Source organism: Crassostrea angulata, chromosome 10 (genome assembly GCF_025612915.1).
Source record: "Crassostrea angulata isolate pt1a10 chromosome 10, ASM2561291v2, whole genome shotgun sequence".
Taxonomy (NCBI): Eukaryota; Metazoa; Mollusca; class Bivalvia; order Ostreida; family Ostreidae; genus Magallana; species Magallana angulata.
Window position 1 is genome coordinate 22,431,306 of NC_069120.1, and position 17,322 is coordinate 22,448,627.

At 32.6% G+C, this 17,322-nt stretch overlaps 1 protein-coding gene across 12 annotated transcripts in view; it reads right to left on the reverse strand.

Annotated features, from left to right (window-relative positions):
• LOC128168023 (otoferlin-like) overlaps positions 1–16,308 on the reverse strand; it is an 86,779-nt gene extending 70,471 nt beyond the window's left edge. For 9 of the 12 annotated variants that reach the window (XM_052834092.1, XM_052834087.1, XM_052834091.1 and 6 more), the window contains exons 1-5: positions 13,584–13,999; positions 13,327–13,420; positions 7,446–7,504; positions 6,025–6,113; positions 4,839–4,938 (exon numbers count right to left, since the gene is read on the reverse strand). In XM_052834092.1, coding sequence (XP_052690052.1) covers positions 4,839–4,938; positions 6,025–6,113; positions 7,446–7,504; positions 13,327–13,405 — 327 coding nt within the window. In that variant the 5' untranslated portion in view covers positions 13,406–13,420; positions 13,584–13,999. The other 3 variants (XM_052834093.1, XM_052834090.1, XM_052834085.1) reach the window with 2 other exon arrangements.
• Positions 16,309–17,322: the final 1,014 nt, after the last annotated feature.

Sequence of the window (17,322 nt, forward strand, 5' to 3'; positions counted from 1 at the left end):
CTCAAAATTTTGATCATTGACCTCATATAAATTTTATGCCAACAGAATAAGGTCAATATAAGTAGTTCAATACCATAAATGTTTTTTTGTATTATCATCATTCAATTTTTTGTAAAATTGAATCAAAAATGGGAAGGGATTTGAAAAATGATAGAGGAAATTCGGACTGAATTATTTTAAAAAATGTATGCTGAAATCTTAATGTTGTGTACTTATTTATTGCCACTACCATTCATAAAGTGTATCTTATTTTTTAAAGTGTTTAATTATTTGTAATATTTTTTAATTAAGAAAATCTCAATCGTAGTGTAAAATTTTATCGGATTTTTCTTGATTTTTCAATAAATATTCAATGGCCATTAACTCAAAAAGTAGGTCATTGACCTACTTTTCTGAAAGTGAAAAATAACAATACAAGCAAAGGTCTATAACACACAATAGATGGTTTTTCATTATCATCAGTGGATTTTTTTTTCATTCTGAGTAAACGTCATCCTTAAGGCTTACATGTAGAACATTGGGAAGCTGTTCTCTGGTGCAAAAGAATATATGATGACAATGAATGTTGTTCCTATAAATGGCGAAAGTCTTACCAGTGAGCTAAAACATTGCAGGTGAAGGTTTTAGAAATTTGTTTTTGTAGGTATTTTTGAAGTGAGGCAGCTATTTCTGTGTTGGAGTTGATAATCTTTTCATATCTTTCAAATTTATTTTGGAAAAACTTTAACTCTTAAAAATGGATTTCTAGAGAGCAATTGCAAATTTTACTGCATTTACTTTGTAAAAAAAATTTGTAATCATAAGCAAACTCCTCTTAATAGCAAAAGCTGCTACCATTACAATACTGTGGCTGCATGGTCTTCTCATGCAAAGGAGACATACATATTTTTTTCTTGCATGTAAAAGCTTGCTAGTTTATGACTTGATTCCATCTTCAGAGATGTTTTTCCTTATGCTGAAAACAACCAAGTTTTGAGAGATTGTATGTTCTCTCTTTTTAACCTTTTTATTTTTTTGCAGATATAAATCATCTTTAAATAATTTATTTACCAAACAATACATAAACATTATTTGATATTCATGAAGCCATTTACCCAAAACACTCATATCACAAATATAAAGTACAATGCCTCAAGGCTGTGCCAAATGATTGAAATGAACCCACAACTGCGACTGTAGGCAGACCTGCAAGGGGATGAAAATAACCAAATGCGCCAAATATACTTCAAGACATGTCTGCATTAGACATAGGCCAAAAATTACTCTTCAGTGCCTCACGAAATACTCGTTGATGGCTCAAACTAATTAATCATCAAGATTCAATATGCTACACTTTGGAAAGTCTATTTCTGACATCACAGAAAGAACATATAACAGTAATGGGAGGCACGAGGCAGAAAAAATGACCTATCCTCAAGATATGGCATTGATTATCTCTTGAAGGCCAGAGACAAAAATGATGAACTGAAGTATATATCTGGTGAGTGATTAAATATTAACCGGCTCTTTTATCATTTCCCATGGAGAAGTTGACACTTTGGATGCCCAAAGACATGGAATTATGCATAACAATCAATAAATTCCATGTCAAATTAATCAAGATATTCGTGTGTGTACCGTCACAACTTAACAGGGTACTAGATATACATATCAATATTTTGTTAATAATTTCATAATTTTTTTTTTTATCAGAAATAGAATGTCATTAATGCACTGTAAAATAAAAAATTAAACTCACACAGAGGAATTCACAAGATCAAAGGCACCAAAGCATAAGGAGTATATATGCAAAACTTTGATGTTATAGTAAGGTAGGCATGCGAAACTGAAAAAATATACCCAATGCATCAACATTTCAACACTAGCAGCATAAATGGATTGGCTTAATTTTTAGTGTGTGGATAAAACAACAAGCATTAGAGTGCTTTGTCAATTTGTGTTTGGCCAAGACAGGACAAATTAATCGGAGCAAATACAGAAATCATTGGCATCCGAACAGCAATGGTTCTTACGCAATCAAATGCAACATTTAGAAGATACGTATGCATCATGACTGTCTTAGGCTCATAAACTCTATAAAAGACTTTTTAGAGGCTTAAAAGATAAACTGTGAAAAGGAGCCAAAGCGAAAGAGATAAGATAGCAAAAATGGAAGAAACACTGAAACACTATTACAGGCTTTAAGTTGTCTTCAAGGAAAACAGTCTACAGACAAACTCCTAGGTAACTAAATGCGATAACAATATGAAAATATATATCATCCCCATACTGTTCATTGACTGCTAACCGTTCTCTAGGTTCTAATTCTGCAATGCCTTGTGAAGAAATGATAAATGTAGCTTTTAAATTACATTCTGAAAGCTTTACTACACTGCAAGACAATGGGGAATTCTACTTTAAGCAATTTTAAGCAAATGCTGCAGGAATCCAGACACATTTTGAATTTGTAATTCAAAGTTCTTTTTTAATTACTATAGTTTTCTTGCCATGTGCACCAATTTTGCCTCAATTGAAATTTCTGGTGTAAACTGTCATGGGATCTTGAAAACCAATGAAAATATATTGAAATGACAGATTGAGAAAATACTGAACAAAATCTCACATTCATCATGCTAAAGTGTTGTTTTTCATTTGTTTTTAAAGCATTTTTGAAAGGAGTTGTTAATTTCACTATATATTCAAAAAAAAGATTTTGATAAGCTACAATGAAAATTTTTGACTAAATTGAATGACTTTCCCCTCCAAATTTGAATCAAGGACACTTTTCAATTCGTTAAGTTTAACCTGTGTTTATTTTCTGATTTTATCTTTTCAAATATACTGGTAGTGATTGCAATTCCTTGGAAGATTTTACATAAACAAAAATAGCATTTTAGATTTGCAAGAATAAAAAACAGCAAGATATGTGGTAATAGATGGAACTGTTACCAAAGAAGAAATCGAGCGATTATCATTTATAAAGGATCATATTCTCATTTAATTCAATACTACAATGAACCATATATATGGTTTATCTGTATTAGATCTAGTAAACTACCGTAATTGCAAGGTGCAATTTTTTTGTGATTGGAACAAAATTAAGGTACGGTAAGTATCCTGGCTATATAGGTCTGTTACCCTTTTTATATCTCCTTGCTCACTGACAGAACTAAAGAAATTTCAGTTTGTATTTGAAGGTAACATATAGGTGACAAAATGTAGAGCAGTTCTTACAAATTAATGCTTTCTCCTTGCAGTTCTAATATATTCAAGCAATTTTTAAGGTTGCAATGTCTGTTTTTTTAAATTCAGAATGGGGATTTATAAACATACTTTCCCAAAGTGAGTGATGGGCATTTGATTAAAGCTGACATGGTCTTTTGTGGGTTTTTTTAACCATCTTAAAGTTCTGTAAAAAAAAAAAAAACCAAGAAGAACACTGACATGACGACGTACAGGCAAATAATTGATGTGCTGACCAGAATTACCCCATCGCCTGATGGGGACAATCGACGGATGTCTCACGACATTTTAAAGCCATATCATTGCCGTTTCAGTTCATTTTCGCACAGAAATGCTGCTCGACTAAGATGGGAAATCTTGCATGAAACTGATCAATACCGACTTGGCAGGTCCCATCCAGACACAGTAGATCAAAATTAGTTCAGAAACACAAAACAATTAGCTAAAATCCTAACAGATGATGAAACTTTCAGAACGTGGAATGGTTTCTTTTCTTGAACACTTCATTGGGCTAATTGAGAGCCTTAATTAAGCTTAGATGTCATGAAAATGCTGGAAAACTTATATTCAAACACCCTGCATAATGTAATATATTTGCTGAAAAATTCAGTAAATTTAGCCGTCTTCATCAGGAATCAAACATGTGTCCTCATTTTATGTACTACATCAGTCTACTATACATTGATTGTTGTAATTTTTCTAGAATTGGAAATAAGAAATATTAGCTCAATAATGTGAATGCCAGCTATTTTGGAAATTGTCATGGAATTTTGATTTTCTCATTGCTGTTGAAAATTGAAGCCATTGGGTAAATCATTGGTTTGGCCTCTCTCTGAGATCAACAAACTGACAAATACATTCAGTTTTGAGCAATAAAGAAACAGGTGAGTTGACACAAGTGGGTGTTCTCTATAACTGAATGAGATGGGAGTTTATTTAGAAAATAAGGCACTCAAGGCTGTATTTGCTTTTATAAGAACAACTCTTTAATAGAACCATTCAGGATTACAGTAACCTCAGAAGTCCCTACAGGCTTCTCTCTGTTTACTCTGTCTCTCTACTCAATTCTTTTAATCTGTGTACATAGCATTCAGTCTAATAACTCATCTTTCCAGATTTGTCAGGTATAAGCATCTCGAGATTCGATCCGACACAGTATGAAAATATCAGGTAGTGAATTGCTATAGGTCAAGCCGGATCAATTTAAATGAACAAATAATGAAGAGGATATTTTTACATGTACTTTAATGCCCACTTTATGTCTTCAATATTTCGATCCGTCAGGAAGCTTAACATCATGAACCAGCTATACCTCCTGAGGTCAGCTTGAACATACCATACAGTACAGACCCTGTTATATACATCTATGTGTGTTTTACTCATGAAATAAAAACTAAAACTGACATTTTCAAAGGAGTGAGAAAAATGTTAAATTAAAACTATATAAATCCACGTTAGTTTTTTATCCCAACTAAACTGTTGTCACAACAGTTTTCTGACAACAGACAGAGGACGTATGATCCTTTCACTATAGGACATTCAATGCAAGGTAGATCCTTTCACTGTTAGAAGTCTTAACTTGTGTTTATTATTGTGGACAGCTAACATGCACCTACCCTCATGACCACATTGTGACTGTCCAGCAGAGAGTCGCAGATCTTGACGTTTCCGACCTCCACCAGCTCCTGGAGGAACATTCGGAACGTTCCCACCAACCTGGAATTTTTCAAAAAAGAACATTTTTGTACAAAATGTGGGAGTCAAATTACCTGTTTCATGTAATTTTCATATAATTGAGTATTTCATATATATAGAGAGGTCTATTGAAATAGACACCCAGATGTATATCCTATAAAGACTCATTGAATTTAGCCAAAAATGATACCAGTGAGAACTTATATAATATGTCATAATAAAACACAATCATGTAACATTCTGGTGATTCTAGAATGAGTTTTTTTACAGACTTTTACCACTTCCTTCTTTGGTATAAAGTATCCATCATCTTTAAAGTTTTGAAATATGTGTAAGCAGATCATATTTATCATTATAGATTTAAAAAAAAAAATTCCTATTTCATCAGCTTTTGAATTTTTAAGTTTCAGATTGGTTATATGTTATTGGTAATTGTGTGGGTTTCAGGCTTTTTGACATTTCTAATGTGCAGATATTACACAAATAATACAGATTTGACTGAATTTTAAAATTGATTACACTATATTCATTTATAAAGAGCCGACTATTAAACCCACACAAACAATTTTAAAAATTCATCACAAGAAAAAAAAAAATTACCCCTCCTGAGCTATAAGTTAATTAACATCCTAACTGGCTCATGTAAAATATTAATTCAAAATAATTTAAAAAATGAAGACAAAACAGAAATATTTCCAGAATGGTAAACATTAGCGAATCTAATATTAGTCTCTCTGTGGGGTAATAACTTTCACTTTATGTAAACCATGTAATATATTTATGTGTGTTTCGATTGTAGAATCTAGACTGCATATTTCATGTATATATATACACACATTGCAAAACCCTGGTATGAAAATCAGTCTATTGATGGCAATCTCCAAACATTGTTAACATCTAAATTATAACCCCCAATCCTCTCATTGTTATAAATCTATGCAGTCAATATACAGGCAAAATCCCCTGGAGAAGGTCTGAATATAGACTCAACGACTAGACTTATTGTTCTTTGCCAAAAAAAAAAAAAAAAGGTTGGGGGGAGGGGGCAGAAAAACTAACAAGGGTTGGTCTAGTCCTGCTACCTGACCATCAACAAAACCTGCTTACCTGTTGGACAGGTATCTATTGTAGTTAAAGAGTTGGATTTCGACCACCTCATCTTTATCAATGGGTCTAGCCACTGGCCACTGGAAGGTCTGCAAAAACAAGCATTAAATTGCTGTATTTATACAGTCTTTATTATCTTTAGAGTGCATGGTGTTCCTTTATTGAATTACTCTAGCTGTTTTTTTCTATCAAGGCCACATTTTTCTTTGTTGTTTTACAAATATGAATAACACAACTAGGAAAATTTCTTCCAAATGTCTGACAAAATTTCATCACAACACATTTTTTGAAACTAAAGGAAAGTCTTTTATTACAAGCTAATTGACCATCAGGGCAATTCACTGAATACCGGTACCTTCCCTGCCTGATGAATACTTCATACATATAACCTAATCTCATTAGCTCTTCTGCTTTTTTCATGATGGAACTTACATTACCAGACATATGAATGCTAGATCACCTGAATTGAATTGAACATATTTTATTGAATTAATCAAAAGGATAAGACACAAGTTCTAAAACTTAGATAGTCCTCTCCTAGATCACCTGTATCCTAACATGTTTTTATACTTCCAAAAACTAAAATGTTTTACCTCTCTCTTCTCTGGTGGGGAAAATGATACGTTATAATCTATAAGCAAAAGCTTTATGATTTATAAAATTAATCAATATATTTACTGCAATGATATACTTTTAATAATCTCTCAATTCAAAGTCTGATGAAGAATCACTATCCTATAGTATTTTCGTAAATTAAAAAAAGTTAATAAAAACATTATAGAAAATTAATTACTATCTTTATACATAATGGATAAATCATGAAAGGTAAAATGGAAAACTTCTGCCCTTAGTCTTCTAGTGATCACTTCAAATACTCATTCCAAGCACAGATCAAGAAAACTTATCCAAGGGAGGGGGGGGGGGGGGGGAGAAGTTCGACAGTTATTTGAGTTTGCAGGGTTAGGGGTTGAATGGGGCGAAAATAATATCGGGGCGAATATTTCCCTATATACAGTAATATCATGTTTACAACACAATAAATCTTAGAGTCTGTCAGCCCTAATTTATGACAGTGGATTCAATAATTGTGATCATATGACTTTGAGAATATTTTCAAAGGAATTCTAAAATTGTGAAGATTTTGATCTATGATTGTCAATTTAAGATTGGTTTAATCTTTATTTTTCTAAACATAAATTGTCCTTGGACTATACTTCTAATTCAAAATGAGCCAATGGCACAAATGTACAGCTCTCATTTACTGAAGTATTTCTGTTCATTATAAGAATAAGAATGTGGATTCTTACAAACCAATTCAAAATTAATACCATAATAAATTCAGTAAGAAAACTGACAAATTCTTACACCTGTAATATGTAAGGAGAACCCCTTACAAAAATACCTGTTGATATGTTACTTACCTGATCAAAGAAAGCACTTCCTTCTGCATCCTCAACAACTTCAGTGTAATGAAAGACCCCTGGAAAACAGAACAATCCTAATAACTTGTTTTATATAATAGATGGTTGGGGAAAGGAACAAATGAATATAATTCTTTCTAATATGATGTTTATTTTGGATCTTATAATCATGATCAAATGCACTACATTACATATCAACAGATGCCAAGAGAAAATCATATGGTCTCTACCAGAAGATAAAATATGTAGCTTCCAGTTATCAAAAGGTATACATTTACAGAATTTCAAAACTGAAACAATGTACCAATTACTGCTTCAAATTACTGTTGAATTGCATGAATGAATTTTATGAGAATGCTGTTGACTCAATGTCCCATTATGAATGAAAAGAGTGTTTAGTCAGTTTATTGGCAGTAAATGTATATACCATATCCTAACTATCTTGACGCAGAGGATCTCTAGCGGTACTTAGATGTACACTTCAACTGCATGAAATATTGATACATTGAAAGCTTTCCATCTAAGATGCTGAATAATTGAAACACAGGGTACTATGAAGAAAGAGCATATAAATATTCTTATGCAACAAATAGCACTCATCCCCTCCATTTCCATACACCAGTAATTATAGACCAAACAGGGATTCTTCTGAGGCCAATCATATACAAGTCTTGGGTGTATAATTAGACTTAATAGCTGGCAATGTGGATCTATTTTCCATGGAAGCTCCTCCTATCAGCCCCCGAGTAGGTGTGGGCATCACACACTGAAATCACCCACTGGAATTGCCAAATGTGTAGCAATTGCGTAGTTTGTCTGATGCCCACTTGGGACAGGGCAAATGCAGGCAAATTGCACATATAGTTGTACAAATGATTCAAGAACCCATTGATTTTTCCCTTGCTACCCACCCTTAATACCACCAAAACTTTGGTGTAATTTATACTCAGTTGGGGAGGCCTGATGGTCTGCACAAAACAAATGAATCCACATTACATGAATCAATAGGGATCACTCTATTAAATGGAATCTAACAGATATATGTGGCAGAAGCAGTAGGACTGCTTTGTTTTTGCTGTGAAGAATGCATGGAACTAAATGAGCTCCGAGATATCTTCCTACCCAACTCCTTGGAGAATTTTCTATCTGTAAAGTTCACCATGCATACAAACAATCCAAATAAGTCTGATACAGAGTACATTTAAGTTCATTATACTAAAGTCCTTGAAGTTCTAATATTTATTACGAACAATGTACCAATCAAACAAGTCGATTGTTCTTCAAATTCACAAAGCATTTTGTGAATCAAGGAATGAGTTAAAAAGACAGCAAGTTTTCATCTACCTGTACAAATTTTATTAAATGTTTAATAAAAACCAAATTGAAATAAAAAAAAAATCAACAGTACTTTAAATATTTAGATTTTGCAAATTTATTCCATACATATCATAAATTATAATTGCCATACATTGTCAATTAATTTGAACACATTTTCAGATTTCTTCTCACATTTAAACTGAAATGATATTCTTTATCTGGTTAAAAGCATTTTTCCTTTAATTAAAGAATTTTAGGTTTAAATGATGACATTATAGAAATAGAAAAAAATGCATGTTCCAGAAGAATAACCAATAAACCAATTTGAGATTATAAGTTAATGCATTTATACTCAATATTTAGCCAATTAAACTTTAATGTGCCTTATAGTTTCCATGCATGTTTTCCTGATTTTTTTTATGAAACAAAGTCCTAGCTAATGGCAGGAATGTGTATTGTAAGCACTGTGGAATTTATATTAAGACCAATGCTTATTATATAAATATCTGCACGGATGAAACAAAATCATTAAATCCATGTGCACATAATCAATGAAAAAACTCTTGTTTGAGCATTTTACTTTTTAGATGCATAAAAAATGTCACACATTTGAGAACAATGCTCATAAGAGAATCAATAAATTACAATCATGAAATATGTAATCAAACGATAAACATATTGCAAATTAGTATAAATAGGAAGTGAGGCCTGACAATAGATGCGATTGATTTCCTTCAGCCTCCGTAGGTTGTATTGTGTTTCCAAACACACAGTAAACACATCGCGCTTATTTCAATAATCAGAAATATTTGTCACTTATTTCCGCCATTAGTGTTTCATCAAACATTCTTTTGATATCAAGGTAAACATCAATGAATGTTTCTCTTATTTTGCTTTTCAAGGCACTGATGCAAACCTTGTCGGGTTAATGGCTACCGTGTGCGCAAGGTCGACATTGCCAATCAATGTGACAAAGTTCAGAATCTGGATGTGACTAGGTTCTTTCCTTCATCACATGCCTTATATTTTTCAGTGCTTTGATTATTTCTTGCTTTGATAATCTGTTACATAATGAAGTTTATGAATTTTCAATGTAATTTGATTGCCTGCCAAGTCTGCAAGGAAACTGGCAGGTTTATGATTCCCATACTTCCTTATGATATCTTATTCATTTTTAACAATGCTCCCAAATGGAAATGAACTTCAATTTTTTGCTCACAATTGGAAAGGAACATCAAGTTTTTACACACAAATGGAAAAGAACATCAAGTTGTTGTTGTTGTTGGATGAAATTAGTTTTCTAAATTTGACAGTCATAATATTTCAATTTTTAGATGCTTCATATAAAATCCAGATGAAATAATCACATGAGAACTGTAAATTAAACAGTAGAACGAATTTCAGCACTTCAAAATTTGATACTTAATTGAATACATGTATTACACTTTTGAAATTACAAAATCATAAAAATTTTGCTTATTTAAACTTAATGATATAAAGTCATATTTCAAATATGAAATGAAAATTCATCGGTGTCTAAATTTATGACCAATTGGAAGAGAGCAGCTTTCATTGAAAAGAGAAAAAAAAGAATCTAGCTTCCAATTTGAAGAAACTGGCTATAAATTTGTCATAAATCTGTCATTAGATTCAGAATTCTGATTAACACTTCCCACGTTCCAAATCATACGAACTACTTTTTCAATACACATATTGAAAAAGAATCAAAAGATAATGGATGATGGGAAAAATTTCAGCCTGCTGTTTTGATTGTCAAATAGGATGTAAATTTGAATGCTATTTTTGGGAGTTAAACTATGCAGTTACTCGGGCAAACCGAAAGTGAAACAGTGTTTGGACCTAAGCACAAACCAACATCACTGACAACATTTAGTTCTAATCCATAAATTCGGTGTAATGAGTTCTTAAGCATTGTTTTTCAAGGAAACTCATTTATAGATACCTTGTAAATAGTCAGATTTTAAATGGTACGAACAATTTCGATATTTTTTAAAGTCGCACAATTTATGTATTCCTATGCCAGAGTCCAATATAGTCTCGTTCAACAAGACGCTCTGCTGTCTCCGTAAATCTCCGACAAGCATAGAGTCTCTTAATTTGCTTGTCAGAGATTAACGGATACAGCCGAAAGTCTGGTTGAACAAGACTATAGTTCAATTTTGCTTGGATCCATACAATTTCTCATAAGATATTGGGTTTTCACGAAATTCCTGTAGGAGATTTCATATTTTAAAAAATTCAAATACATATAGGAATTTACTTGCCATGCAAAATAACATAAATATTATCATTGATTTTAACAGAAATAATAATTGATAAAATTAACAGAGAAAGGGGGTGAGGGTATTAAATTTTTCACTTTATACAAGAAATCTATAACCATGAATATATTATAAAGAAAGTCACATGATGGACGCTTTTAACTGATAGGGGGTCTCTTATAGTAAATCGCAATAGCTATAGCGTCTTGTCTTTTTACTAAAATTGCCAAGTTAATGGAGCCAGGAATTAAAAGCTTACAGAAAAATCCATGTTTTACTGCAAATAATTAGTGCTTAGCTAGCAGTTTTATCAATATTGAATATTTGATATAAAAATTTTGCCCTCTCTTTCACTCTCTCTCTATGCCAAAATATTGATCTCATTATCAATGACAATATTCCACATGCATATAGGCCATACATGTACCGGTAATAACAATCCTATAACCACATAATTCATGGGAGAAGAGGAAATTAACTTCAGAGCATGTAAATATTTTAGGATAATATTTTCAATTTATTAATCTGCACACATTAAGCTTGACCCCTTCCTACCCCCCCCCCCCCCCCCCCCATATCTCATAATAAATCCTCTACTTTGATTTTCAAGGTTTTCCGAGACCTCCCTATCTGGGAAAAAAATATGTTTTCCATTTCCTGCTACATCGCAGATTCTTATATCACAAGGATTCCTCGGAGACGGTCGTTCTTACAACATACTTCTCAGGAAAGAATCCAATTTTTTACCGTACTCAATGTAAATCCATAAAGAACATAAACAATGGTGTATCAAACGTTAAGTAGACTGCAGAGGGATCTTGGAATGTTAAGTACAGATAAACTACATTACAGCCTTGCAAAAACACACTATTCAAATCATCAACTTTTTCAACACATATACTGTGAAATCATTTAAATTCGTACGGGTCAATTTTTGTGGACTGTGACTTTTTTGTTTATTTGTGGGGATGTAATTTTGTGGATGCGTCGGTTACTGTTTCAGTACCAAAGATAACTCTTCCTAAAATTGTTTTCGTTGAGGATTATTAAATTCATGGGGGAGGGCTACCCACAAATACCACAAAAATTGAGCCACCATGAATTCTAATGATTCCACAGTACATGTATACGTAAATGAATGCATTCAGGAACATCTTCTTCAAAAATCTCAAAACCTGAACATAAGACTCATTCCATTAATTCTTAAATGTTTGCTTTATATTCATTTCAAAATTTAACCATACGAAATTGTAGGAAATCATGTTTTTTTTTAACAATTCTTTTTTGACGATAAAATAATCCCAGATGAATGAAGAAATTGCAAAAATCATCCCTCCCATACCAAATCAATCCTGGCTGAGAGTTTTATACAAATTACTATTACTGGAATTTATACATGTACTAATTAAAATTGTACATACATACACTAAATTATACATCTACATGTACACATGCATTTAAAAAAAAAAAAAACACAGCCAAAACCTACACAAAGATAGAAATTATGAGATTTCAAATTGTTCTGCTCGCATTAGGCTTGATGATACAATACTAGTACTTTCCATGCTTCATTCAATCAGTACTTTCCATGCTTTATTTAGTATCAGAACATCCATATGGTACTTGTACAATAATATGTACAGATTTCTTATACTGTTTATGACCTTTTACTGCCAAAAATACAGACTAGGGCAAGAATGATTGTGCAGTAATTGTTGGTAAAAATAAGGTTACATAAGTATGAGTAATTAACTGTAATCGTGGAATAAACACCAGCATTCATTAAAGTTTGATGTTAGTAATTAGGCAAATTGGTTTGAAAGTCTTTCCTCTAAAGAATAGTTTCCTTTTTTTTAGTGGATTACGAGAAGGTAATTCAATTATATATCTATTTCTTGCAGCTCAATGGAAACTCCTTCCCAGGAAAGGAAATTAAGTAACAAATTTATAATGAATGATCTCATTCACTACAAATGATACTGCTGATTGAGGAGAAGCAAGAACTTTCTAAAACAGTAACAGTACTCCAGTTTGCAAAAGCTTTGAAAAAGGGCATAGATTCATATCCTAAGGTTATTCCTTTACAAAAGGAACTTAATTGCAGGTAGTTCATAATCTAGCCACCTCCATTATTGTATATAAAGTGGACAGTCTGAAAATATTTTAAAAGTCTGTTGTGATCAGTGTTCCTTCACCCATGAATTATGTCTAAATTTACAAACCAGGGACACGTTTTATCCCATTTAAAAACTTCTTAACAATGGCTTCAGGTAAATACGTACCTCTGAAAGAAACCTTGGCCAACCGGTCCGATTTCCCTTTCAAATTTTCCGCATATTTTAAATGCAGTATCAAAGCCATGGTCCAAAAGAATTACTGTCAATCAAAACAAACATTTAAGAATTAGTCTTCTTACTTATAACTAATTCTTTTAAATATCATCCAGCTCTCCACTATTCATAGCTGGTTTTGCAATACACATATTTCCATGTTCATGAACATCAATTTTGTCCATCACAGTTATCGGTTGAATACTTACATTGATAGCTACAATATAAAACACCAGATATAATATCCAAATAAAGTGGCAAGTCTTTAACCCAGGTTCGCTTTACAGATGAAATACACTGAATGGAACCCGAGAAAAGAGTTCATACGTTCACCGAATCCCATCACTACATATCTATTGCCTGTCAAAACCCTGTGTCACATTTTCTATCCAGAATTATTTTTTTCACATTGCATGTTGGGGTAATTTTTTGGGGGGTAAGACTTCTCAGTAATTTCACAATGACTTGGCTAGCTCGTCTACAAAGATATTTAAATCCACTCTACTCCACGGTGACAGTACAGTGAGGCTTCTGCATTGCTACTGTTAAATATTTAAACACTGTGTATACTGAGAGAGAGCCGACTATTGGCTTTGACTTCACTGGCATCGAAACTGCTCATGTATCACACAGACCTGTAATGGTCTCTCTCATCAGTCCCTGGGGGCTAAGTGTGAGCCTCTCCTTCTATGAGCCATATTCAGGTGGACCATTCATTCCGGCACCTCACCTGAAAACAGAGAATCAATACACACCTCAATTAACAAAATCAGGAAGCATCTATATATATAAATTACATTTTTATCATTATACATACTCAGAATTAATAAAAGGGATAGCTGAACTATCATTTCACCTGTTTTGTACCAAGAAAGTTGTAAAAATTGAAAGACCTTGAGCGATCAAAAACCACATTTGCTGTTAAGATCACTATTGGCTTTGACATTGATTTTACTGCAATAGATATTTTGATGCTCTGTTGATTGCCTATAGAGAGAGAAGCTTATCAGTGTATGACAATAAGAGAATATATGATGCCTATGAATTCCAAGTCCATTTAGGAACTACTATAGACTTTTTATCTGGATCACTGAAATTGAACCTTCAAAATTAATATACAAGGGCAGTGAAAATTTTTTCTTTTTATCATCTCTACCAATTTTCTCGACTTGTGACAGACACCTATTAATTGCAATTACCAGTATCTCTTACCTGTAATTGTTTGCTTCATTATACAAGTAAATTGGGAAACTGATTCTGATCTTTTCATTTGTCACAATTGGATTATCATGCTTATCAATTCTGTGATAGATCAATACCTAGCAATACAACAATGAAGACTCTAGTGCAATAAAGAGGTATCAAACTACATGGACACACTGTAAATTCTGCTTACAAAAAGTTAATAATAATAAAAACTCTACGAATTTATCAAGTCTCTTGGTCTTCTAACATATTGGATTTTTGTATATGGTTCCAAAAGATACTCTGGTGATTTAGACGTACAACATTCTCTCCTTAGGGAATTCAACATCAAATGTGCATTAAAGTTTCATATTTTAAACTGAATAGGTTAATGCACCGGAAGAATTATAGTCCTGTATATCTGTATTGACCAAGACTCGCTTTGATTTGAAGTAATTCCATCGATATTAATCAGTCAAGCAGTCAGGTGCCCTTTCATGATACTGTTAATGTAAGATATAGATTATTCAGTGGATAGGGCTAATTTAGAGTTAATTTCTTGTAATTTACTAAAAGGGATATCCTATGGTATATACTCCTCTACATCATCAACATGTTCTTATATTTTCATATCGCAACAATAAACATACATATTTTTACTTGAATAAGTTTTCAAAATGTTTAACTATATTTTCTTTAAGTTGTCTATTGTCAAGTCGTCTGATCATAATCAGTCTCATAAACCGTTAACCTAGAAAAAATGCAACATTCATCATATTTTCATAACTTTATATTTCATGTAAAACAAAATCTTATTAAACATGAACATATAGCTTAAAGTAATCAATTCACTAATTTCTTGATAAATGTGATCTCATATGATACAAAAATGCAATGCTATATATATGTAAATACCTAGTATTTTGATAAGACCATTTTACTTCTGAAAGGTATTTGAAGGCCGGTCCACTTAAAAAAACAATACATATGGTACTCAGAAATTTTCAATTATTGGGCAAAAATGTGAAAACCATTATAGAGCTTTTGATGGGTAATCAATTTTCATTCTATCTCTGTAAATCAAAATTGAAATTCCAGAGAGCAGTTACACAGTACATGTTGCTGCAAAATGTCACGTCACTTTGATGGTATACAGTCATATACAGATAACACTTTACATGGAAAATCAATTTAAGAACAGAATAGACCTATAGAATTAAGTTTGACATGAAACTTCTGAGGACTTTTAAAAATTTTGAGAAAAAATTTGCAAGTTAGATGGAGACTGAAAGCTTTCAAGATCAAGCAGATGTTGGAAAATTCAAATCAATATGATAATCAGAGATGATTACCTTCTTTACGTTTTTTTTTCTTTTTAAATTTCAGAAATAGAACCAGAAAGCAATTTTATTTCAGATTTACAGTCAGACCCATTTTTAGCAAAGAGATATGCACAAATCAGAAAATTAAAAAGGAAAAATGGACATTATCACCTTTCACCTCAGACCAATTTTAATAGACAAAAAAGCATTATCGTATTAAGAATGTGTGTAATAGATCCATGGCACGTCTTCTGGGCGTATAGTTATTTCAACCAGTGTATTACAAAACTTAAATCAGTTTACGCTTAAAAATCACGAAAAGTGGAAAAAAATTGATATATGGCAATCAAACCTTAGAGCCCGTGATAATTACCAGCATTGCAGCAGTGAGAATGAGACATACTTGGATTTTAATGCTCCATCGGCATAATTTCTCTCCGTAAACTTACAAGTTTACCGCGAAACTGTCATGCGCGCGTAAGATAAGTCGTACGCAAAAAAAGGCGTGTTCGAATCGCCTTCAAGCAACTGGTGGAATACGGAATACCCAAATTCATTTAAGGGTCCTCCACACGGTGTCATATTTGGAAAAAGTTCTACATGCAGTCCCGAACCTCTGATTTACTTAAATATGTGGATTTCTTTCATGTGTTCAACTTAAAAATGACAGGGGAAATCAATTTTGAGAAAAAATAAACTTTTCAAAATTTTACAGCTAGTCTTGAAAACAAGAGTCAGAATTCGAACCTGAGACCCGCAGGTCGATAGAGCGTAGCTACATCCATTGCGCTACAGAGATACAAGTAGACACCAAGTTTTGGCGATATAAACTGTTTCATATTGGGTTAAAATCGCCATCTTCAGGCATACTGTTATAAAAAGTAGAAGTCACGGGGCGTCAAGGATCCTTAATAAGGTCGTGAAAGTTTGAAAGGTTATATTTATATACACACATTTTGATTATACATTTTATTTACATCAACTCGCTAACTTGTCAAATAAAATTTGATAAAATAAAAGATTGGGCACTCTACCTTTTAAAAAAGTGATTCGTAAACCTTCTTGAAAACAGATATTTTGATAATAAAAAAAGGGATAAACAATGATCAGTCAACTGATAAAATCGCTTTGTAGCGAGCAAAGCTGACCCCAAAACCTTGGCAAGCGAATAGTTTTACTTAAGAGCATAGAGGCGTAAATACTTTGATTTCACTTAATAATAAGCTTATATATATTGCATTTTTTCTTGCTAATATATTACTTATTTGGTAGGTTTTGACAGTGTTCTAGGGCTGTTTGTTGTTCTCTATTCCTCGATCTGATGTCAGGCACGTAGCAATGGTGGGAGAGGCTAAGACCTGGCCCCTCCTTTTTTGCGGTAGACCAAACTATTTTCAATTAGTTTCATGAAAAGATTTTTTTTCATGCAGATTGATTTCTC